At 37.8% G+C, this 25,982-nt stretch overlaps 2 protein-coding genes across 6 annotated transcripts in view; one reads left to right on the forward strand and one right to left on the reverse strand.

Annotated features, from left to right (window-relative positions):
- Window positions 1–957: 957 nt before the first annotated feature.
- Window positions 958–25,697, reverse strand: LOC306646536 (uncharacterized protein). Of its 5 annotated transcripts, XR_013759868.1 has the most exons (4): window positions 25,154–25,697; window positions 23,381–23,465; window positions 7,624–7,796; window positions 3,685–3,819 (listed from the first exon to the last, which is right to left on the reverse strand). XR_013759868.1 is itself a non-coding variant. In XM_079115163.1 (3 exons), the coding sequence occupies exons 1-3, from the start codon at window positions 25,689–25,691 to the stop codon at window positions 1,862–1,864; spliced, it is 885 nt and encodes a 294-aa protein (XP_078971289.1). In that variant the 5' UTR covers window positions 25,692–25,697; the 3' UTR covers window positions 958–1,861. The 5 variants fall into 5 exon arrangements, 4 of the variants coding, with proteins under 4 accessions (XP_078971289.1, XP_078971292.1, XP_078971290.1 ...); XM_079115163.1 differs by lacking the exons at window positions 7,624–7,796; window positions 23,381–23,465 and adding an exon at window positions 958–2,056 and having other exon boundaries at window positions 3,668–3,819; XM_079115164.1 differs by lacking the exon at window positions 3,685–3,819 and having other exon boundaries at window positions 6,252–7,796.
- A 256-nt stretch (window positions 25,698–25,953) lies between these two features.
- Window positions 25,954–25,982, forward strand: part of SATB1 (SATB homeobox 1) — a 95,990-nt gene continuing 95,961 nt past the window's right edge. Inside the window, exon 1 of the mRNA XM_079115157.1 lies at window positions 25,954–25,972. The gene's annotated coding sequence lies outside the window, so the exon portion shown is untranslated. The remainder of the gene's footprint in view (window positions 25,973–25,982) is intronic.

The raw sequence follows: 25,982 nt of genomic DNA on the forward strand, positions 1-25,982 counted from the left end.
TTAACATTTCTATAGATAAAATCAGAATAATAACGTAGGTTAAGACTACTTTCAAACAACTTTTCAAACAACTGATCAGTCTGCAGTTTAAAAATGTAGCCCACTGGGCTGGAGTTGTGGCTCAGTGGTAGAGCACTTGCCTAGCATGTGTGAGGTACTGGGTTCAATCCTCAGCAACACATATAAATAAGTGAACAAAATAAATGTCTCTCAACATCTAAAAGACACTTAGAAAAAAAATGTAGCCCACTTTCCCCATCAGGCCTGTAAAGGTGGAGGATAAAATCAGTCCGCTTTTTTTCCCCTACTTGCCTAGCATCAATCATGGGTGACTGAATCTCCACAAGTTTGCTTTAAATTGAACAGTCCTCTAAACTAATATTGTATTCTTAAAGGGAGATGGAGTTGGCATCTAAGAAAAAAGAAACACTTTATTGATCCCCAAAGAGACTTTAAGAAAGCCAAAGATCACATAAGCAGTCCGTTGGCAGCAGCAATATCGTAAGGAAAAGCTATTACTAAACACGGCAGTGCCCACCAGGATGCAGGGATCTGCACACATAATCTCATTTTGTTATTTGCAATATTATTTTTGTTTTCTGCAAATTGGACAATAAGTATGTGGTAAGACAAGCAATGTTCTCTTAAACAAAGAAAGAGTTGGTAAAAGAACTGATAAGAGATTAGCAAAGTCAGGCCTGCTCTCGTCCAGTCCATCACAATATTAATGAATCACATATGACTGCCAGAGTGCCTACAGAACCACTGAGCAAGACTCGGGCTGCTGGAAAAATGTCTCACAGTTGAGATGCTGACAGCGACTGTAAATGCATAGTTTGCCTTGGAAGCGACTAATAATGTGGAGCAAAAACACACATATACACACATAATTCTTTATTTTCTCATTGCAATGTTCCAACTCTAAAAGTATGTATTTTTTTTAATTGAAATGAGCTGTCTTTTTGATACAAGAACATTATTTTTCTAGCTGAAATTTTTAGAATAGGTTTTGTTGTTGTTGTTGTTCTGTAGATGAAGAATGTACCTTGAAGAAGTGACATCATTTTCCAAAAACCATAATCATTAGAAACTTTTGAAGGAGGGAACAGATACATGTAGATGAACTCTGCAACTCAGTATTTGAGAACTGTAGATCCTCATTAATAGAAATTGGTGAATTTTTCCTCTCTGGGGAGAGGATATGACTGAATACAGTGAATTGCCTAGAGTTAAAATTAAACCTTCAAAAGCAGATTCACGCTGGGCACAGTGGCACATGCCTGTAATCCCAGCAGTTTGGGAGGCTGAGATAGGAGGATCGTAAGTTCCAGGCCAGCCAGCCTCAGCAACTTAGTGAGACCCTGTCTCAAAAAAAAAAAAAAAAAAAAAAAGGTGGGGGTGGTGCTGGGGATGTCCCTCACTGGTTAAGGGCCCTGGTTTCAATCCCCAGTTAAAAAAAAAAAAAGCAGATTCACTTGTATCCACTGAATGTCTGGGGTCTGTCTTTCACTCCATTCCATCTCAGTGTGAATAATAAAGTCATGCTTTGATTGATGTGTCTTCTCTGTTTAGTTCATTTTGTTTCTGGTCTTACAGAAGTACATACTGTGTTTCCTGTTTTTTAAGTCTCTGAGTGGTAAGTGCTTTCCTTTTGTTGACTGTACAGAGGGGAGAGGAGATGCCTCTTAAAGGGCCTAAGCTCTTGCCGTTCAGAGATCACAGCCTGGCATCATCTGTGAACTTGTTAGAAAAGCAGACTATCGGGCCCCACCCAAAGCCTACTGAATCTGTGTCAGCCTCTAAATAACCACAGGGATGAAAATGCAAATCAGAGTCTAAGAAGCCCTGTTCTGGAGCACCTTCACTCTCCCATGGTGAGGCATTTTCTCCCTGGCCATTCTCTCGCATAGAAAGAGACGTAGCTCTTTGAACACTGGCCCGTTTTTGGAAAGACATGACTGACATTCATCCACACTCTGTGTATGTGGCCACCTTCCTTGGTTGTCTGGAGACATCTACCCTCAGGATGTGAGGGATTAGTATGGTTACAGTAAGACTGTAAAGAAAAAGAGAAAGAGTTAAAGTTCAGCCGACAATATTCTATATAGAATGTTTTATTCTGCAAAAAGCTAAAAAGACTGGAAAGCCAACATTTATTAGGAGAAAAAAAAAAAAAAGGTACTGCCATGCCTGTCTTCCCCTTCTCATCACATCATGAAGCAGGCAGATGCAGACCAGAAGTTCTCCCCAAAGAATAGAGACGATAACCTCTCTACTTATTCCCCAGTGCATGAAGTTTTTCCCTCATTAGTTTTATCTTAAAATAATTTTATATTTGCAGAAAAGTTACAAAGATAGTACAGAGAGCTCCTTTATACCCTGCACCCTGCTTTGCCTGATGTTTAATCTTATAAAACCGTGATCCAATGATCATAACTAAGAAATTAATGCTATTGTAATACTAGACTTTCTGCTGACTTCTTCAGGTGTTCTACGAATGTCCTTTCCTTTTGGTCCCATTCGTAATGCCTTATTGAATTTAGTACATTAATCTCCTCCCAGTGGTGATCATTTCTTGCTCTTTTGTTGTCTTTCATGACCTCCACAGTTGTGAAAAGAATTGGTTATTTCGTAGAATGCCCCTCAACTTGAGTTTGTTTAATGTTTTCTTATTGATTTGACTGTGCTCATAGATTTAGGGGAGGAAACTAGAGAGGTGAGGTTAGGCCATAGATGCTCATTCTTAACATATAAGGATAAGCTGTGGACAAAGCAGAAAGCCAGAAATTTGCTCCTTCTGTTCCCTTGGGATGATATGGATAAGAAAAATAGGGCAAGTAGATAAGATGATATTAGGGTTTGGGTTATCACTCTTACCCACACACACATTCCTGGAGCCAATCCTTAAGGGAAGGGCAGCTTGGTAACATCTTGATAGGTATAGATAGGGTGATCAGGGGCCACTGGGTTAGTAGCTCTCTTTCCCAGATGCAGGCCCCTAGGCAATGGTGTGCTGATAAATGTTTAACAACTGGCTCCAGGGGTGGTGATGGAGGTGAGAGAGGGTGGAACCCTGATTTGTAATGTTTGCCAATGTCCATGATGTAAACACTCTGACCCTGGCTGATTTCAAGCTAGTAAAGTGATGTCACTGAACAGAGTTGGGAGGAGCTGTAGGGTCGTGTGCCACTACACAGTATTTTTACCAGACACAGCTGTAAAATGTAGAACAATAAATAGGAAGTAATGACTTTGTTAGTATTACCTTGTTCAAAATGTAACTTATTTGAATGTAAGTTTCTATTATTTGTTAATAATGGCCGTGTTTATCAACTGGCTGGCAAAACTTCTGGAAACTTAATAATCAGCTGAGGTATAAGCTACATCCAGCACTTCACTGTTTCCAGAAGAGACTCTGCTCCTTTGGCTCAGTAGCATATTCTATGTGACTCAGAAGCAAAGTCACAGAGGTGGCATATAGGACTTAAAGAGCATTCCTGGCTCACCCTGGTCTTTGTGTGAGAAGCAAGGGCTCTAGGGGTTTCTTACTTTCCCATTGAGAGTCCTGGTGAACCTGCAGAGTTTAGGGGAAAAATATCATGGGAAGGCTTTGATACCAGGGGAAATGACAAGCATTATGACAGTAATGATAAGAGCCAGTGCATACCATGAGGTGGGACTTAGTCACATTCAGTGGTCCCAATTCCAGGGAGAAAATTAATCCAGCCTGTCTACAGGAGAAATTGTCCATCATCCAGAGGACACTGCATGATCCAATGATGCCACAGGGATACAAGACCCCCATCACATGCCCAGATGCTATAATGGGAATGAGAAGCAAAAGAGAGGTAGAGAGCTTGAAAAAGAAAACATGTATTCCTTGGTCATTTACAACAATGATACTCAAAGTGTGGTCCAATGGTCAGTGTCAGTCCAAACTGTTGGACCAAACTGTTACTGGTCTGAGGGGAGATAAATACAGGTGGGAATTCATGTTTAGAAACCTGTATCTTAAATTGACATTTCTATGTGATCCTAGAATTCGATCAGTGAACTCATTTCTTTGGAAGAGGATGTACACTGGTTCAGGTACATTGAACTGACACGGTTAGTTGCTTGTGGCATAAGCTGAATACAGGTCATGGGAAACGGGACTAAGTATTTGGTCCACAATCCACTGGAAAGATGAATCAGTTTGAGAACCATTAATCTAAAAGATGTTTTAAACCAACACCTGTAGATGGGAATTAAACTCTGAATGGTTTGAATCAGAAATTCTCAAACTAACAATATGTATGGACTAATAATATCAGCATTACCTGGGAACTTATTAGAAATGTAAATTCTAGGGCTCCACCCCAGATGCACTGAATCAGAAACCCTGGGGGTACACTCAGCAATCTGTGTTTTAACAAGCTCTCCAAGTGACTCCAAAAGCATGTTCGAATTTAAGAAATAGTAATTCAAATGCTTAAAGTGAAAGAACAATGTTCAAGCTGGAGAAGAGTGAAACACAATAAAGTGTGAATTATCTTTGCTAGACTGAAGAACTGGGGTCCATGAAGAGGACCAGACCAGGTAGAAGAAAGAAAATCAAAGTTTCTTTGCACATTTAAATGACATGCAAGTAAATGAGGCCAAGATGGTAAAGTTGAACCCTTTTAATGGGTAATCACTTTTAATTTTTCTCTACAAGTTTATCCATACTGCTGTACCTCCACATAGCCAAGCATAACCCATTCTCTGAGCCCACATCAATTTACAAGTATCAAAAATAGGGTCATGGTAATAGCATGGAGCAACAGAGGAGTAGTTCTCTAGTTTTATTCTCACCCAACAATTGTTGAGTTTCTGGCTTTCCTTACCTTCCTTACAACTATTCCTATTAATAGTTCAGGAGCTGGGTGTGGTGGCATACACCTGCAATCCAGACTGAAACAGGAGGATCAGGAGGATTGCAATTTCAAGGCCAACCTGGGCAACTAATGAGACCCTACATGAAAATAAAATTTTTAAAAAGGACTGAGTATATGGTTCAGTGGTAAAGTGTGTTCGTGCACACACACGCGCACACACACACACACAAACACACACACAGCCAATGTTTAGGAGACCTCCCAGGGTTAATTTGTATAATCCATCCTTCTCTCTCTGGGCTGTTCTCCATCCCTGGTACTCCTAATACATAATATCTCTGATGCATCTACTGTATCCAAGGTAAGACTGATCTAGTTCGAGATTACAGTCTGGTCAACCATGGATATTAGCCATATTACAGCCAGAAAGAAATTCTCTCTGCTCTCCCCCTGTGCTACATTATCATAATGGGGGATGCCACCAGGGCTGATATGACATTCTAAGGCAGTCATTCTCAGATTCCAGTGAATCTGTGAATCTTCTGATTCCGCAGGTCTGGAGTGGGCCGAGGATCTGCCTTTCTAACAGGTCCTAGGTGAAGCCTAGGCTGAGAGTTTGTGGACTATATATATGTTCAGAATCAAGGTGGAGAGCAGTGATTTTCCCACTTTTACCATGCTTTCTCCTCAGGCCTGCAACACAGGTGGCAGAGAGCGGTGGATAATCTTAGAGAGAACAACTGTCCTGGTTTGACAAGGATTGCCCTGCAAAACCCATGTCACAGGAGAATCCCCAGTTGTGGGCAAACCAGGATATGGCATTCAACCTGTCTATACTGGTCATTCTAATAACCTGAACAGCTCCCCTGTTTCCCCCTGACCTCCTACCCACCTCCTCCCCAGCTCACATACTGCCTTTGCTTCTTGATTCTTTTTCCTTTAGATAAGTGTTTCCTTTGAGGCTCTTCACTTCTCCTACAGGTAATATGCTCCCATTCAGCATACATGAATCCACAGGACCTCAAGACATAGTTTTGCAGCCAACACTGCTGGCCAGCATTAGGAAGAGCTGCCCACTCAAATTGGTTTGGAAGGTTCTATTCAATGTTTCCCCACAGTTGATCAAAACTAAGAGATATACTTGCTCCTCTCTGCAGAAAGATTAGGGCCATATTTGACAGCTTGTCCTAATATTTCCACAAAGACACTCTCATTCTACATCATCTTGCAGAACAAGTGGGTTTCACCAGAGCTGGGCAGCAATGCTTACCCTGCTTTGCAATTATAAGTGATTAGGTAGGTATTATCTGGAATTAGAAAAAAAAAAAAAAAAAAAAAAAAAAAAAAAAAAAAAAAAAAACTTCAACTCTGGGGCTTGGCAATACAGGGTTTTGGTTTTTTTTTTTTTTTTTTTTTTTTTTCCTAATATTTCCAATTGTCTTATCCACACTGAAATTATAAAGCCTTTTAGATACAACCTCCTGCCTCTACATTCTAGAAATATATATCTCTATATATGTCTCTATATCTGTCCACGGTTGAAAACCTTCATTGGCATGGAATTAACTCAGATTAAATTCCAAACTCCTCATCTTAGTACAGAGTCATAGTTCTCAAACTTTACTATGCATCGGAAAGATCCAGAGAGATTGTTAAAAACAGATTGCTGAGCCCCACCCTAGGACTCAGATTCAGTAGATCTGGATGGGGTGGGGTGGAGAGGGGTTTGGCATTTCTAACAAGTTCCTGGGTTATAGTGATGTTTCCGAGGGCTTCATGGTTTCTGAAGAGCTGCCACGTGCAAGTTCCCATTTGATCCTCTCCAGAATCTGAAAGACTGACAGGGCAGGGATTATTTTACATCTCTCACAGATGAAGAGACAAGGTAAAGAGGAAAGTGGTTCATCCAGATCAATGCCAACTCATCTTTTAGTCCCAGGCCAGAGTCTTTCCACTCAACCACCTACTTCAGTCCTGGCTCATTGGATCCCCTCCCTCTTTGCTATACAAAATATACCCTTTCTTTAAAGCCAAAACACTGCCTCTTTCATGAAACATTCCCTGGTATCCCTGGTTAAAATAAAACTGTCTGCTCATAAACTAAGACAGTATTTTGTCTCTCTACTGATTTTATTTTTTTAAAGATAACCTCCCTTTAGACTCCAGTCTCCTTGAGAATAGGATTAACACCCATCTCTCCTTTTTGTCTCCACAGTACCCAGTTCTTAGTTTATAGTAGAAACTCAAAGTTCTGAGAAATGAAAGAAGGATTGAAAGATGAAGGCATGGGAAATTCACCTATTTTCTGAGTCAATGGTTTTATTTATAAAGTCATCAGTGAAGGATATATTTGAATATTAAAATGGAGTCTGTGTTATCTCTCTTCTTTCTAGCTCCATAAATAGAGGTGGCTAGCATTGATTAAGTGCTTGTTGGCTGCCATGACATTTTGCTTTTATCACCTAGTAGACCAAATAGATAAATGCCTCTGTTCCCATTTTCAAATGGAGGTACTGAAGCCCAGAATTGTTAGATACTCATCCTAGTTCAGTTCAGACACTGAAAGCATGTTAGAGAGGGGAGCAACCCCAGTTCCATTAAACCCCATATGACAAAATGAACACATATCACATCTAATTATATTACAACAGTAAGAAAGTGTCCAGTACCCAACATCACAAGAAACAAATTCATATGTAATACTAACCTTGAGACCTCCATTTGGTAACATTATTTACCACCTAGTAAGTGATTGTCATTAACTCACCAATGTTGATTGAACCCTTGAATCCATTCTTTCAAGAAGGGAAAGGATTTCACTATTACCATGTTCCTTTCCAGGTCTTCTTGTGACCAGTTATCACCAGTTGTGAAATGCTGGTCTGAGATTTAAACAGTAAATCTGTCTTAACAATGGAACTGTGCTACAACAGAACATGCCTGTTGGAAAAAAAAGAGTACAAAAGGTTTGGAGAAAGTTTTGGAAAAGGGCGGAGGGGTCTGGATAAACCCAGCAATACCTTCATGAACAAGTTTGAAAGGAATAAAAACTTTAGAAAAAATGGAATACACAGACACTAAAACAGTATGTTGTAACATTTACCCTATTATAGAACTGAGAATTATTAGAGGGTTTAACCAAGACTGTGCCAATGAATGTCATATAAACTCAATAGAGGCAGTTAACTGACAGCATTGTGATAAGATGAAGTAACCCTAAGAGATTCACACACGAATTGTGCAGCTAGGCTCTTAAAAGAACAGAGATTTGCAACATCCTGAAAACGAAAGAGATACATCAAAGGTGCCTGTTCTCATCAATATGTGAAATAACAGTGCACATTCCTTCTTCTTAAAGGTATTGCTGTCCTATCTGTTTAGCACTTGTTAGTTTAATTGGCAGGGGTTCTTAAAAGGTCTTAGTATTTCATTCGTTGTTAAGACAGCTAACCATAAGTCTTGGCAACTTAATGAATTTAAAATATATATAATTTTTATAATTTAATGAAACTATATCAAGAAGGAAGGAAATTCCAAAAGCTTCCAAACTTTTTGGATCTACCAGGTAGGAAAAAAAAAAGTTTTAAAGCACATTTTTCAGGCTCCCTGGAGTGTTTGATTCATACACAAAAATCAATTCATAGCAAATGTCCTCCTTCTTAAACAGCTTTCTATTATTATTCTGCTTGTCAGTTCAGAGACCTGGAAAAAAGTTGTGCATCTATAGACAGGTAGAAATTGGTGAAGTAGATATTTTTTCTAATTCAGTCCTGATGATGTTAATGCTTATTGGCTTCAATGGGCACTTTCAATCACTCTTGCGTGTGTGCTGAGACAAGATAAAAATCAAAATCAGGGAGCCCCTGGGCTGCTGCTTTTTTTTTTTTTTTTGGTCCCAGGGATTGAACCCAGGGGTCCCTAACCACTGAGCCACATCCCCAGATCTTTTTCTTTTCTTTTTTTTTTTTTTTTTAAATGTTTTATTTTGAGACAATGTTTTGCTAAATTGCTTAGGGCCTTGTTAAGTGGATGAGGCTGGCTTTGAATTTGCAGTCCTCCTGCCTCAGTCTCTGAGTTGCTAGGATTACAAGGGTGTGACATCATACCTGGCTGGAATTTTTGGGAAAAAAAAAAAAAAAAAACCTCATCAGATATTTGATCTCTGTCACTGTTTCTCAACCAGCAGCAGGTTAGCTCCTAGAAACCTCTGTATTGGGGAATTCACAGTCAGATCCAGGACAGAAACAAAATTTATTGCTAATGGGTATGTCTACTGAAGACCAGCTGTGGGGAATTGTCAACTTTGCCTGGTTAGCAAGAGGCTCTAAAACAATAAGTATTCTTGTAAACCAACAATAACAACAAAATAACTTATGCTTGCGTATTTTCTAAGTTCTAGAACACTGTTCTAAACATTTTAAAGTAGATTTACTCCTTACAATCACCTTATGAGGTAGTTACTATAATAATCCTCATTTTACAGGCTTAAGTTAGAAACTTAGAAAAGAAGACCCATAACTTGTCCAAGATCACACACCTAGTAAATGGTAACCCAGGCAGTCTGGCTAATGAGCACAAACTATAGCCCAATAATCTCTACTGATCTTTTGTATGTAGATGGGTGATATACTTTCACAACATAAGAAACACAGATTATTAAACATTTTGAAAAAACGAGAAAAGAAACTATTGTGCTTCTAAAATCATGCAATTGTGTTAGCCTGAGGTATTTGCTATCATATTTTTATGTGTATTTTTAAATTTGATTTTGTTCTGTGCTTTTAGGGTTTTTCCCTCTTTACATTATATCACAAGTCATTCCCATACTGCTAAAAGTGGTTAGAATGCTCACTAATACTTGCAAAACATTACATAGACTGGGTATAATGTATTTGTTTAGTAAGTATGCAGCTCTTAGCTATTTAAGTTGTTTCCAAAAGCCTAGAGCATGAAATACATATGGAGGAAGACAGCCTAGTTCAAATTCTTTCTCCTTTACTCACAAGTTATATAATCTTGAGCAATTTACTTCACCTCTCAATGTTTTAGTTTCCTCATATGTAAAACGGGGATAGTAACTACCAACTGGAGTTACTATAAGGATTAACTTAAAATAAAGCACTTAAAGTGTTCAGAGATAGCAAGACACAATACACATTTAAAAAAATCACTTCCTTATGATACATTCTGAGAGAGAAAATGAATGGGTCAGTTGGGTTTAATGTCACTTGCCTGTAATCCTAGTGACTGGGGAAGTTGGCAAGTTTGAGACCAGTCTCAGAAATTTAATGAGATCCTGTCTCAAAATAAAAAATAAAAAACAGGGCTAGGGATATAGCTCAAAGAATGTCTGTCCCACCAAAACAACTGCTGGGCCTGGGTTGTGGCTCAGTGGTACAGCACTTGCCTAGCATGCATGAGGCACTGGTTTGATTCCCAGCACCACATAAAAAAAACTAAATAAACAAAATAAAGGTATTGTGTCCATCTACAACTGAAAATAAAAAATAAACAATTGCTGGGTCAAAAGATATAAACCTCTTCTGTTCAAATAATTGATTCATGTCACTAAATTATTTCCAAAAAGTATTATACAGATTTATATATTACCACGTACATACGAAACCATTTTCAATGCACTTGATTTTCTATTGCTTTGTCTTCCAGTTCATTGATATGTTCTTCAACTGTTTCTAGTCTTCTCTTCTATGCATCTACTGATTTTTTAATTTTTTATATTTCCAATTTATCTCTGGAATTTCCATTTGTTTCTTTATTATAGTTACCACTAATTTGCTGAAATTTTAATCTTCTTATCCAATATCCTTAACTTAACTAATCACAGATATTTCCAAGTCTGTTATTCTTATATCTGAACTTATTCTAAGTCTGTTTTTTGGTTACTTTATCCTACATTCAGATATGCCTGGTAATTTTGCTAAATACCAGACACTGGATGGAAAAATCATAAGAGATAATTTGAGTCTCTAGAAGATCACATCTTCATCAAGTGACGTTTTAGTTTAGCTCCAGATGGTAGGTAGGTGAGGTAAGTAAGATCTCTCTTGGATTCCTTGCTCTCTGTTTTCTTGGCCTCTAGAGTTCTCTCCAACCTAAGGTTCTCCAGTGTCTTTAAACCATGTTTGCTAAATTTCACCCAACTTTTCTACTTGTTTTAGGAGGGTGATATTTAAATGTAATAGCTGGGAGTTTAAAATAGTTGATTAAATCTAAACATAACTTACTTTTTTGTTTTAGTGCATATTCATTTATTATTAAGACTGATATTTTCCTATATTTGCAAATATATTTCATCTTTTGTGAAATTTGTATCCTTATGTCACATATTGGTTAGATGCGATTCTTTTCTTATCTCATACATAGGTTGGGTATTATGAGCTTGTAGGAGCTCCTGTGTAATAATCATTAACCCTTTTGTTTATTATGTTTGAATAGTTGCTCCTACATTGTTTATTGTTCATTTTTCCTAATATAATCAAATGTATTTTACTGTTCACTTTGTAACTGGTTACATTTTTCAGCCTATAAAGTTCCTTTATACTTCCTATGGTTTGAGTTTTTATTATATGTATATTGTAAGTATAAAAGTTGATATTTTTGCAAATTAAACAGTCCATATATTGAAAAATGTTTCTTTCTTCATTGATTTATGTCCTCTCTTTATCAAATATTTTATTTTTATATAAAATTTTTTGGCCATATATTTTGTATCATTTATTTTAATGACAGTATCACATGGCTTAAATAACTATAACTTTATAATAAATTTTAATATTTGTTAAGAATAGTTTCTCATTACTCTTCTTTCTCAGATTGAGTTTTGCCATTCTTGAATATTTTCTCTTTCAGATTTATGCTAAAATAAATTTTCCCTCACCACTTCCTCAAAATGAACAAAAACAAAAGAGAGATTCTTATTGGATTTTCATTAAATCTGTACTTTAAAGGATTAACTATATAAAAATGTTATCCTCTAAACCTGAAGCCCATCTTTTGATTAAGATTTTTATAGTTTTCAAAGTTTTGCTTAGATAGATCACATATTTCTGGTTAAAAATCAGTCATAGAGCTTTATATATTTCATTGTTCTTATAAAATGAATCTCTTAAAATTTCATGTTTCAGATAATGATTGCTGTTATTTACAAATACTGTTGCTTTACGATAGTGTTTTTATTCTAATATTTTACTAATTAATTACATTTATTCATGTTTTCATTGATTCCTTTACGTTTTCAAACTAAAAATATATTTTCAGTACATCATGATAGGTTTTATTTTTTTCACTTATTATAGCTCTTCTTTCTTTAGTCTGTTTTATTACATTGATTAGGATTTTTAAAATACTAGTACATAATATTATTAAGGCAAATCCATTATAGTAACTTCACCCTACCCATTTCAAACATACATTTCTAGAATTTTTATAGTAATTTTAATGCTGATAACTAGTATTAAATATTCATTATCTAACTAGTATAAAATACTCGGTACCATTATCAGGTTTTGAAAAAATATTTTACTTTTTCTTTTTTACCATTTTATCAGGAATAGGTATTAAATTTTATCTAATGCTCTTAAAACAATCTATTAAATTAATAATTTACTTCATTTTATTTTATCCTATTATTATTAAATATTTCATAGTATAGTTTCTAATTTCACAAACTTTTATAATAGTTTGGATACACATTATTTTGCTGTGGTGAGTTCTATTATAATTAAAAAATAGAATGTATAAATCATTATTGTTTAGTTGTTTGCTGTACAATCTTTTAGTGTCATTATTTCTTCATTGGTATTACACTATTAGTGATTATAAAATAGTTCTCTTTTTCTTATTTGACAAAAATTCTGCTTCATTTGAATTCAGATTGCTGTATCTGATTTGGATATGAACATTTTATGCTTCAGAAAAGTCTTTGCTATTAAAAAAATTGTCATCTTTCTCTAAGTATTACTCTTGGAAAACATCACATCATTAGACCTGTATTTCAATTTACTCTAAGGATCTGTCCATTTGATAGGAAAATTTAAGCCATTTATATTTGTCATAATTTTTAATTCGATTGGACTTATTTTATACTTTTTTTTTTCTTCATAGTTCCTTGTTATTTCCTTTCCATTTTTTCTTTGGCCTGGACTATGTTTTATTTACTTTTTATCTTCTACAATAATTTAAAAAATAGATACTGTAGTTCTAGTTCAACAGGAGTTACATTAAATTGTCCTTCACTATCCTAAAATGTATTCTTATCTAATGACTGAAAAATAAAACAACATAATGCTTTTGTTTCTTTCATCTCCCCTTTCCACACTGTGATTATTAGTTACAGATTCTGCTAAAAATTGAAAAGCCTCCTCCTCAGAATTATATTGAAAACACTGCTCCCTCAGTAAAAACTATCTAGCTGCCAGCATCAATTTTGTATTCACTTTGACTTCACCACACATTATTCATTTATTATTTTGTCTCAGTGTAAACTCAGTGATTAGCATTAATATTTTCCCATTTTTGAATTTTTAAACTCTCATCCCTCATTGACCAGGAAAATCTCTCCCTATAATTTTTGCAGAATACTCTTGTTTATTGTTCTGTTTTTGATACCTGATGAATTTTTAAATTTTATTCTATAACTTGTACTTGTACAAGTAAACCAAGAATTACACTCTTAATGCATGGAGAACAAAACTAGTTTCCCTTAATATTTGTGTGGAAATTTACCTGAGGTTTTAAAAAGTTCTTCTTCCTTATAAGAAATGTGAGGGTATATGTTTTTTCTTTGGATATGCTTGCAGGAATTTTCTTGTCCTAGAAATTTAAAAATGTGCTAGCTTATGACAGGCATTTATTTTTCTTTATTTCTTAATTTTGCTCTGAAGAAGCCTTTTAATGTTAGTGCAGTTTTCATATGTGGATGGTTTTCTTCTGTTATAACTAATTTTTCTTCCAATTCATCCTGCTTTATTTTTAGGAGAACAAAATTATTTTGCTAATAAATTCAGGACATATTTATTTAATACTAATAGTACATGCTATGTGTTAAGTCCTCTGTTAGGAGTAAGATTATAATATGATATTTATTGTTGTTAAAGAGCTTACATTCTAAGTTAGAACACCCATAATTTGTACACCAGTTTCCCTCCTTCCCTTTAATTCTCTATTCATTCATACAGATACTTAGGAAGTTTTCCCTCTGCATCCCTGATTTCTATTTCTGCAAAACAGAAATTTACCCTAATGCATTTTTTAGTTCAGTCATGATCTAGTATTTTTTTTTTTTGGGGGGGGGGGGTTTACTGGGGATTGCACTCAGGGGCACTTGGCCACTGAGCCATATCCCTAGTCCTATTTTGTATTTTATTTAGAGATAGGGTCTCACAGAGTGGCTTAGTGCCTCACTTTGGCTGAGGCTGGCTTTGAACTCTGCAATCCTCCTGCCTCAGCCTCAGCTTCAGCAGCTGGGATTATAGGCGTGCACCACTGCCCCAGGCAGTCATGACCTATTGTTACTTTTACTTGTTCTTGTTTAATTATAAACAATACTATCTCCTCTATTTTATTACAATTGCATTTCAAAGAAGGTTCATGTTATCAAAAGGTTATCATAAAAACAATAATTTCAGGGGATAAAGGGGCTAGGGGATAAAGGAGTTGCAAATACACAATAATTTTTTTTTTACAATAGTAGTCTCAGTTATAAATGTTTGCATATTTCTATATGGTTTCAGCTGAAATTACAACTGATACATTGGTTGATCAAAACCAGTAATTTACAGTCTTAAACATTACTTATCGAGTAAGATAATACTTACAAAGTAAAACAAGGACAAATCTTAGACAAGGAGTTTCTAGGACCATAAAATAAATTATATCATAGTTTCCAAATGTCCATGGTAAAAGAAAGACTTCAACACTAATTGAGCAACCAGCCTTTCAAACAAATCCATTTCAAATTTTTTTATGAAACAACTTCATTTTGATGTGAATAGTTCCAGTTCTAAATATGCCATCATATTAAAACTAATATTAGTCAATACAATTAAATAATTTATCTTTATGTACCAATGATATCTCCACTTCCATCTATAAGACCTCAGGAAGTAGATGTGATCGAACTATTATACAGAAGCAGTTTCTGCTACCCTTCATGCATTGGGATGTTAACTGCTCCAAGTTCAAAAAACTGCCTGGAGATTCAAACCACAGGGAGCCTAGGAAGAAAACTCCCCCATGCCTTCAGTGTGCTTTCACAAATTTTCCCTTCTGCAAGCTCACAGTCAGCTTCTAGCAACTCATAAGTAGAGAATAAAGGAGAAAACAAAAAAAGACCAAAGGAGAAGATTGTTATGGTGCTAACATATTTCAAGCTATTGGTGTACAGGGCTCAAGGTCATCAGATGAAAGCTTTTTATGTTTCACCATTAAACTATAGAGATGCAGTTGGGGCCAGCAGTAACTTTCACTCTGCTAACACAGAAAATTCCTAAGGTATGTCAGGGTCAGCACCATAGATGAACACAGAAGCATGTTAGAGAGCAAACTGGAATTGAAGAAGCAGATCCCCCATTCTTTCCAATAACTGATATATGCTTATTTTTTATGTTTTTATTGTTGATCATAAATCATTTTTCAGATGGTCCTAAAGCTTTTTAAAAAGTAATTTGGTGGAAGAGTGTTCATATTCTGCAACTCATTTGGTGTCTTTCCAGAAGTCCCCCAAATTGAAATCTTAAAATATGCTTATTGGGATGAAAAACCAGCTTAAAATCAGTTTTGTCAAACAAGTCTGGTTTTTTTAAATTCAATGAATGATTTTAAAAATTAGCTTCATTGTTTTTTAATTCACCATCTGTTAACTCAATAAATATGAGTTCTTAAAGTTAACCTAATTGTCTTGGAATTTGCTGTTTTTGAAGTTGATTAAAGTTATTTAAATTAATTTTATTGTATATCCAGACTAAAATAAACCATGTCTGCATTTGGATAGATCTTGGCTAATAATTTACAAATAAATGTGCCCATTTGTAAAATGAACCACTTATGTTTATGGCTCTTAATATGTATCAGTCAATATGTGAATATGCAGAAAGAGATGCTGATATTAGATCATTAAGGAGGTAGTATATCAACACACCAAAAATAGTAGCCATTAAAAACTGACCAAGTACAAAATTTTCTTCAACCCTATCTCATATCTAATAAAGAGGAAATGTAGAGTGGACATACTGGAATGCAATTTCTTTTCACCCTGCACCCCAATGGATCAGAGGAGCTACTATGTTTCCTTAAATACTTGTCTTGGTCACAGTTTATTGGACTAAGGGTGGACACTGAACCTAATCCATCAGTCTGATTATTTCCTGAGAATTGTGAAATATAGTCAAGGCATCCTGAGATGAAGTAATCTGGAACATCTATGGTTCAGGAACAACTGGCAACAATGATTCACTACGTGAACTGAGAAGAAGGAGCTGCTAGCTGCTCTATCATAAGGAAGAAAGACAAGGATGAGACATGCGGAGAAAGGAATAACTGAGTTCCCTATAGTAATTCAATACTCTATTCCTGAGGCCCTGTTGTATCCTTGACCTTGGATTACATTAAAAGCCTCAATGTGTTCTTCCCCTTTTGCTTAAGCTCAGAGTCAGCTTCTGACATTCACAAGTCAAAAAAGCTTGAACTAAATGCAGAACAGAGGAAATCTTCCTAGTGATAATGACTGTTTAACCAGTGATTTCCAAGTTTCATTCCTCACCTCTATTTCCTTCATATAAGGCTATGTGTTTAATTTTAACTTGTATTTTTTTATTTTGTGGTTATTGTTTTCTAGGACTTAGCTAAAAATCTTTATATATTTCCAAGTCACATTATATTTTCCACCGAAAGTTTTATGGTTTTAGTCTACATTTAATTCTATAACCCATTGCAAATGAATTTTGTCTATGGTATGAGGTAGGGATCCAGGTCCCTTTTATCCCCAACATATATTTTTTGAGAATATGGAGCTGTTCAGCATCATTTTTTGAAGACACTTCCTTTTGCACATTGGATTGTTCTGGAGAAGGTGAATATGAGGTGAGAAGGGAAATGTGGAGAAGTCGTTTGAATCTCAACTTATGACTTAGATTAATGGAGGGGAGACTTGTTTTATTTTATCAGTTTTAATCATGTGTTTACTAAAATGATAGTAACTTTATTTAACAACAAGAAAATGGGTCAATAACACATTCATCAAAGTTCACTTTTTCCATAAGCTCACATATAATATATCTAAGACACATCTGATAACTAAGAGTCAATCAAGTTTTTTGTTTTTTATTGTCTGCTTACCCCTTCCATTCTTTGCATAATGTGTATTCACTTATGCTCCAAACACAAAAAGGAGCCAGGCATGCTGAAGCTATACCCATTTCATGGAATAGGCTCTATTCGCTCATGATTACAAAATAACAAACTGATGACCAAGTCAAAATGGTATTCATCTGCTGGTTCTGCTTTATTTCTTCATCTTACTTTGTATTATAATGAGAACTTTTATTGTCTTTCCAAGTGCATCAATGGACTTCAAGTTTTTCTCACGAAGATCCCAGAGCAATAATATCATGTCATGTTTGAGATGAACTCAAAGTGAGGATGATTCTTACAATCCGTTGTCTGAATATAAATCACCTTCAGGGCAAAACAGAAAATGCTTAATATTTGCCCCCAAACACTAGGAGAAACATAAATTAACTGGTTCAGGGTCTGTGCCCATTGAAGGTACTTTCCAGGTCTGGCCTGGTCTCTGATTGCTGAAGGCCTCAAAATCTTGGTATATGGGTTATAATTTTATAACAGTATTTTGGGCCATTATCAACTAAGCTTGTCTCAAAACTATATTGTAGGTGGATGGAGATCTATAGCTTGAACTAAAAAGCAGCCATTATGCTATTTCTCAAAAAAATTTACCCCTAATTATCCCAGAAAACCATCCCTCCCTCACCCCCAGCCTACATGATCTTAGTAAGGAGACTATACTACCAAATTCGAAGGTGGACATTTGACCCAAGGGCACTGAGACAGGGAATCACAGCTGCTGACCCTGGTGGTGAATACAGGAATGTGTACATTACACAATTCGATGCAGTGACAATCAGGTAGAGTTCTTTAGCCATAAAGTGAAAAAGGAATATTCTTTGTGCTGGAGTTTCTGTGCCAGAAGAATGGAAGCTAGGAGAAAAGCAGGTCTAAGAATGAGGTTAAAACAGAAGTTAGCACAAAAGAAAACAGAACCAAGGTATGATTGGTAACATTGTTTGCGCACCTAGACCAAATTTTGCCTGAAGTACTATTTACAAAGTTTTTTTCAACTTACATGGGGAGAGGGGAGTAGAGGAGGGACATAAGGAAAAAAAAAAAAAAAATAACACCAAAAATAAAACTTTTTTCCAAGTTGGATTTATCTTCCAAATCCATTTGGATTTCTGGATTCCACCTGGTTCTAGCAAATCTGAATTTCTGGGCATAAAGCAAGGAATCTGAATTTTCAACAAATGCACCCATTTTAATTCTATACCACTAAAGTTTGATATCAAATTATCCACTCTCTTCACAGTACGGGTGAGCAAAAAGAACTCTGAAGACTAAGTGTCTTTCTCTAGATCACTTCCCACCACCTATTTATTCTATGTGTGTGAGAATTATCAGTGAAATAGAAAGATGGTCTCTACCTTCATGGACATCAACAAGCCAGAGGCTTAGTAGCAGAATAAGAACCAGAAATTGGATCAACTCTTTTCTTCTGGGTAACCTGATGTCCTTTAGGTCATGCTCTAATACTAGGCTTCCTTACTCCAACATGTGTTTTGTTTTGCTTTTTGTTTAAAATGTTAACATTTAGTAATGGCAAAGATTCTACATTTGGGCAGGATTTCACAGCATGTAAAAAATAGGAGGTACTTTCAAGACTTGAAGGTAAATGTTTCTAGTGTCTGTGGTCTGGTACTTGCAAACATTTCCACCAAAGTGATAGAGAAGGCAGCAGAAGGAAACAGACACTACCCAGCCCACCTTTACCCCCAAAGTCTCCAGCAGCCAAGAGGTCTTTAAAGACTCTTGTGTTTTAAGAAAATCATATAAAATGCTGCATTCAATTTTGTTATATGTGTAACTGTTTTAATAGAAAAAAAATTTTTTTCTTCTAAAATCTTTAAGTGAAAACTAGTCCAGAAATAGAGGCCATAATTATTATTTGACTTGTACATCCCCAGCACACCATCAACTCATCCATGAAGTACATACCTCTACCCCACTTGTAAAAGTTCATTCACTTTTCTATTCTTAGTCATATGCTAGGGTTTTTTCTACACATGACATTAATAACAAAAATAACAAGTGCTGATCTTTATTGAGCACTAACTCTATGTTGAAGCATTCTGTATGTACTAACTCCTGGAGAAGGGCATTGCTATTTTCCACCATATTGAAGAGGAAATTGAGGCAGAAGGAAATAAGAAGACCTGCTCAAGGTCATGTAGGTAGTAACCAGTTGAAGTGGGATTAGAATCCAGGAACATGAACACCTGAGGCTGTTCTGTCCACATATATTCATTTACTCCCAAGTCCACTTGAAACATAATTTTCTCATACTGCCCCTTTCTATTCAAAACTCTTAGAACACATAAAATGGGTGGTTTTATGGTACTTTTATTATATTTTATTATATTATATAATTATATAATAAAAGTCAAAAAAGTTGGAATAAAAATTGTTGATGTGTACCAAGATGTTAAGAATCTAAAGACCTGGCAGGATGTGTGGTGGTGTACCCCTATGATCCCAGAGACTCAGGAGGCTGAGACAGGAGGAGCACAAGTTCAAAGCCAGCCTCAGCAACTTGGTGAGGCCTTGTATTAGAATAGCGAAAAGGTCTAGGGATGTAGCTCAGTGGTTGAGCACCCCCGGACAATCCCCAGTATAAATATGAATAATATATGGATAAATGGATAATATTGGGATGTCCACAGGAACAAAACCTATGAGAAACTATTCAGCATGCATTATGAAAGAACACTTAGTGTTTCTAATATTTTAAAGTTTATAGGAAAATGTGAGGTATTGTTGCACATTTCTAATTGTCAAGTGGCAGGCAAACATAGCTTCAAAGCAGGAGAGGAGCTAACAAGAATAAGAATTAGTGGATTAAATTTAAAAAGTAGAAAAATTAAAGATTAAAAAATAGAATTAAAATTAAATTTCCTCAAGACCGTCTAAGCCACATTGCTACTGAATAGATAGAGTTAAAATACACTCTGATTGTTTTAACAAAGAGTTCAGCTTTCACTAGAAACACACATGTATACATAAGCTATCTGAAACGTGTCTGCAGGTTAAAATCAGCTTAAGGCCTTCCAGTATACTTTAACATGTGGATAAGTTGTCAATATTTAATGTTTAAAAATGTTCATATAAATCCAAATTTTCAGCATTTCTTTACAAATTGGGAGATCGGATACTTGGCATCAAAGGCATTTACTTTCTGGTTTAGACACAGAATATATTCTTGGGATTATAGCAGTCCCCACCACTGCTTATGGTCTTAACTTGTTCTAATGGTCACTAATATCCGTGTTTGGCTCATGGTGGGTGTAAAAGTTTGCAATCCCTGATGTATGGAGTAATGTCCCAACTCCAGAGAGTGCTTTCAAGGTCCTTCATAATTTGGAGCTGTTTGATTTCAGCCTTTACAGAGACCCCATGTTCCAGCCTCATTGAATTTTTAAGGACTTTCCTAAACAACAAACTTTGTCTAGACGGGTCTGTTTGGAATATTCTCCCTTCAATTTTCATTTCTGCCTAGAGGAATCTCACTTATCCTGAATACTTAGTTCAAATGTCAGTTCCTCCATGGAACTTTCCTAAATCCTGCAAGCTTGTGATCTGCTTCTTCCTAAGTAACACTTGGTGCCTCTACTAACATTGTAATATCGTTTTATGTTTGTCTGCCCAATCAGAAAATGTGTTCCTTGAAGAGGAGAACATTTAATCATCTCTGTATCTCCGTCCTTAATAGAGTGCCTGGCATCTACTAGGTATGTACTGAATAGTTACTGAAGGAACAAAAAGCAGTCTAAATGAACAAACAAATACTTCCATCAGAATTTTTTGTGTTACAAGATGTTATAAAGGATTTAACGTTTACAATAAGGAAGTAACTACTCAAGATTAACTTGTAAATTTTGATAATGATCATGACATTTTCAGATAAAAGTTGTTAAATAAAAGTTCCTGTTCGTTGTACCCTTGACAGGAAAACAAGTCTCAAAAAAATAAAATGTTTGTAATATTAGTAAATGTAAGAGTGACTTCAAATTGATATAGTGCCACACTTAGGTAAGGGGTGGGAGTTTAGTACTTCATTCAAAGAGACAGTTGATGGTAAAAGAAGTCACAACTGTCTCCCTATAACCTGGTGACTTATCTGGCAATGTTTACCCTGGAGAAAGGAAGACTTGAGCCACAGATTGATGGGTTGGGTTAGTTTAGCTAGCAGGCTGTGATAGGACAAGGGTTACTGCTAGTTCTTAGAACTGGGTACCATTGCTCCCTACTCTTGGGCACAAGCTATGCTGCTGTGCTTTGTGATGACGTGTTAATTCCATGAAGCTATGCGATTAGTCTTGATTGATCAGTAGTGAACCCAAACAACATGTATCATTTCTTGGCCATAGAACTTAAATGCAAGTGTGAAACCCTCCAGAGTGAGCTTGTTTTTGCCACAGCAACATAAAACATCCAAGGTGGTAACTGCTCCAGTAGCTTGGGACCTAGAGTATGAAGACATGGAACTGACTGGCTGACCTACAGTAGATACACAGCATAAACAAGAAGGCAATTTTTGCTGCTAATAGGTTACTAAAAATTGGAATTGTTACTCCAGTGTAACACAGCCTATCTTGATACAACAGATTTGCTCTTCTTTGCTGCAAATGTCAGAACTAACAGTAATGGCTGGAAATTTCAGGAAGATCAATTCTATGCAATATAAGAAAAAATGTAATAACTTGTACAGATATGGAATGAACTATTGTGGAAGTTATTTATTCATACAATAGATATTGAGCTCACCCCTGTAGTTAAGCACTATGTTGATTAAATCCCTGTCAATATTGGGGGTAGGTGGTGAGTTTCTCTTCACCCAAGATGTCTATGCTGAATGACCCCAAAAGCTTTGAAATGACAAATTAACTTTAAAAAAAAAAAAAAAAAAAAAGCCTTTCAACCCAGAGCTTTAGGATCTCTACTTTTTCTGCTTTAAAAAGAAAAATAAGAATCTAAAATAAAAACAATTATTCACTCAAGTCCTTCACTGATCCATTGAGTTGTGTTTGCACATTTTAATGTCATTTTCCCAGCAAATAAGTTCCCTGAAGGCCAATACTGTTTTATCTCTCCCCTTGCATCTTTCTCATATTATTTAGTAGGCAATATTTTACTGTCTATTCTTCTAGGAATATAATCAGTACAATCTTTGATACTGGCTACCATTATTGAACAGTTTATGTGTTTCAGATTTGTCTTTCAACCATTTAAGTTGCATTTGGACTTCTTAAAAAAAATTCAGTAGCACAAGCATACAACACAACGTTGTCTTAGTCCATTCTGACTCCTAGAACAACATACCTTAAACTGGGTAATTTATAAACATCAGAAATTTACTGCTCAGAATTCTAGAGGCTGGGAAGTCCAAGCTCAAGGCACAAACAGATTCGGTGTCTGATGAAGATTTGTTCTCTACTTCATAGATGACACCTGGTTGCTGTGTCCTCATCAAGTAGAAGGAGCATAGGTGTTAGTATGAGTCTTTTTTAATATGGGCATTAGTTTCACTCATGAAAACTCTACCCAAATGCCCTCCCCCAATATTATCACGCTGAATGTTAGGTTCCAACATATGAATCTCAGGGGGATACCAACATGAAGACCATAGCAATTAATTTTAGAACTTTCAGGCTAGATCCTATTTTCTTCCAAAAAAGGTTTTAGTATTGTGGTATTAAATTTATGACCAACTACAATATTTCACTAACATCTTAGTTCAGTTAAGTATTTAATGAGTCCCTACTGTGTGCCAAGGGATAAAGCTTGCCCAAGAGTTCATCAAACTATGCTATTTAGTGAACTACACCCAGAATTACCTACTTCTGTATTGTAATAGAGCCTATGAGCCCTCTTATTAAGACTATTTTGGGAGGGAAAAGCAAATTTAAAAGGTCGGGGGCAAAATGTTCTCTTGGTTTAACTCCAGGGAGTATATCACACCTTAAATTATGGGGGCTTAGCTGATAATTTGGGAATGTAGATTAAGTATGTAAGTGAGAAAACAGCAATTCTATTTTTGAATTTCAAATTTCTGTTCAGCTTCATTTTAGGCTTTCAGAATTAGAGAATCAGCTGCCTGTTAAAAGATATTACTAATAAGCAGTAATTAAAGACAGAATATATATTTTATTATTCTAAACCTGATGTCTTTCTCAGATGGAGCTATTGGTGAGGCAATTCTGCATTTTGGTAAATTAAGGCAGGAGAATTTGACATCACCTGAACCTGTGGGGCAGAAAACAATCCAGGAAAGAAAACTTGTGTTTTACTTTGTTTTGCTTATTGCAGTCATTCATATCTTTATGCTTTGTTTTATAAAACTAGGACTCAAGGTGGGCACTTGTGTCTTAAAAAGGGAGGGGGACTTGTTCCCTAAAAGAATACTATTATATAAATTTTTTATATTGTATCTTTGGAATTGTCTCTGCAGAAAATGAGATCAATAGAAAAAGATGGATAAATTCCAGTAAGTTCAATATCTCTGGATAGAAGGTGGGGGTGCATATCAGAAAGCAGCATGAATGCACACGCTATTTTCCTTTATTTAGAAAAACCACACAAAAATACAGCATAGTTGATGTGTTTGTTAAGAGCTTGAAACACAAATCAATCACGGTGTAAAAGATAAAATAAGACTGCACGGATATCAGGATTTTCACAGCGTGTTTTATTCATAGGCATCTGACAGAAGAGGACCTAACAGAGCTTTTAGGAAAAACTGAATTCTCAGCCCACAGTCACTTTCCAGGAACTTCCCTGCAAACAGTGCTCTGCACTACTGGCAGGATGGAAATCTTAGCAATCTCTGTCCTGCTTCTATAGTTTCCTTCTAAATACAATTATTTATGGGGACTTAATGAGAGAGCAAGCCTTGTGTGAAAGGAACTCAAGAAAGTACAGCTTCTAAAAATACACCTAGGCAGCTTTACAGTCCTTATTGTTACAAACTGACGTTCTGCAGTTCATGCCATGAACCTAACAACTCCACTCCTTGCTAAACACACACATACAAAGAGAAAAAGTAAAAACTGTTTTCTCTTCCTGCAATCGCCTTAACTTTGAGTAAACAGTAGTAATTTGCTGTTGTCATACTCTATGCAAATTCTCCAAAGGCGACACAATACAAAAGACCTGTTAGCTTCCTTAGAGTTAGGGGACAGGGGTGGCAGGGGGAGAGGGTTAAGGCTGATCCAGTTCCAGTTTCTTAACCTGGGGTTCTTAGCCTCCAGTCATCCTGGTCTTTCAGAGGTCTCTGGAGTTTTCCCATTTGAGAAGGTTCCCCTAGCCTGTCTCTCCCGAGTCCCTAGTTAATGAAATCGCATTCCTCCCATTCTTTGCCCCTAGCTTCTTGGAGGAAACGGTACATCAGCTTAGGCATCTCCTTTCAGTGGGCTGAAAAGTACAGCTGCTACCATGAGGATAAATACTGAAACAAATGCGCTGAGGTACAGCGTGGGGGTCTGCAAGAGAGGACCCCCTCTTCCTCCTTCCGCCACGTGTTCCTCAGTTGGGGTGCAGGGCTCCTGGATGGGGGGGGTGCTGAGTGGGAGAGAATGCCACGAAGAAGGCTGAAGGGAAGGAGGCCCTCTAGTACAGAATATCTTAACCGAATATTGACAAGAAAAAAAAATTGGCCCACATGTCCCTAGTGGGGCGCAACATACCCCACGCAGGTTAGGTTGGGGGTGCTTCGAAGCCTCTCACCTGACTTCCTACTCCGCGGGCACATACACTGCACCCTCCCCTTCTTTGCCCCCCCAAAAGCCAAGCCAAACAACGAACAAGAGGAAGCCGCAGGCGGCAAGAGGAGGGGTGCCGTGGTGGGGGCCCATGAGAGGTGAGGGGGCAGGGTTGGCGGGCGTCGAGAACCTTGCCGCGCACCCCCAAGCGCACTCCCAAGCGCCCACACTTACCCCTCGCGGCTGAGGGTCCGGTCTTCAGCACCAACCCCAGTGCGCGCCCCCTCGCTGCTCCAGTCCTCCGTCCCCACATCCCGGCAGGCGCGCTGGGAGGGCGCCCGGGAGCGGCGGTGGCAGCGGTGGCGGCGCGGCTCGGGCTCGGCTCGGCTCGGGCTCCTGTGCGCTCGGTGTAGCCGGCGGCCGCCGAGGCTCCTACCGCCAGGGGGAGAAGCCGCGGCGGGCACTGGGAGGCGGGCCGGGCCCTGGCCGCTCCGCCGGCCAGCCCGCGCCTCACAAGCTCCGAAGCAGCGGCGGCGGCGGCGGTGGCGCGGGGTCCGCAGATCCCCGGGGCGCAACGTGCCCGGCCCGAGGCGCCGCGGCTGGATGCGCGCCCCGGGTAGCCGCGGGCTCCCGCGGGGGGCGCCCCGGACGCTCCGGTGCGCCTCCAGACTGCGGGCGCCGCGACCGCCGAGCCGAGAGCAGCTCCCGCCGGCCCCTTCCCCCTCCCGCCCCCGCCACCGCCCCCTCCCCCTCCCCCTCCCCCCGTTAACATCTCCTCCCTCCCCTCTCCTCTTCCTTCCCTCGGCCCCGCGCGCTCGCTCGCTCGCTCCTCGCCTCGCTCTCCCCTTTAAACGCCCACTTCGGATGGGGAAAGAAGACAACTTGAAGTCAAGTTGCAATTAACTTCCGCGGCAGCCGCAGCTCGGCGGCGGCGGCAGACGAGGCAGTAGCCGCCGCCTCGGAAGTCCGACGCCGGCGCGCCCGCCCGGGGAGCCGTTCCTGGTCTCGGGCCCGCACTCGACAGCCACCGCTGCCCCCAGCGCTCATGCCTGAGTGAGTTCTG

Source organism: Sciurus vulgaris, assembly GCF_902686455.1.
Source record: "Sciurus vulgaris genome assembly, chromosome: 16".
Classification (NCBI taxonomy): domain Eukaryota; kingdom Metazoa; phylum Chordata; class Mammalia; order Rodentia; family Sciuridae; genus Sciurus; species Sciurus vulgaris.

Coding starts and splice junctions, on each gene's coding strand:
- LOC306646536 (XM_079115163.1), bottom strand. CDS start 25,691: ATGTTAACGGGGGGAGGGGGAGGGGGAGGGGGCGGTGGCGGGGGCGGG. Junction 3,820..25,153: donor CGGACCCTCAGCCGCGAGGG/GTAAGTGTGGGC, acceptor TTCCCATTATAG/CATCTGGGCATGTGATGGGG. Junction 2,057..3,667: donor TGACTAAGTCCCACCTCATG/GTATGCACTGGC, acceptor TTTTCTTTACAG/TCTTACTGTAACCATACTAA.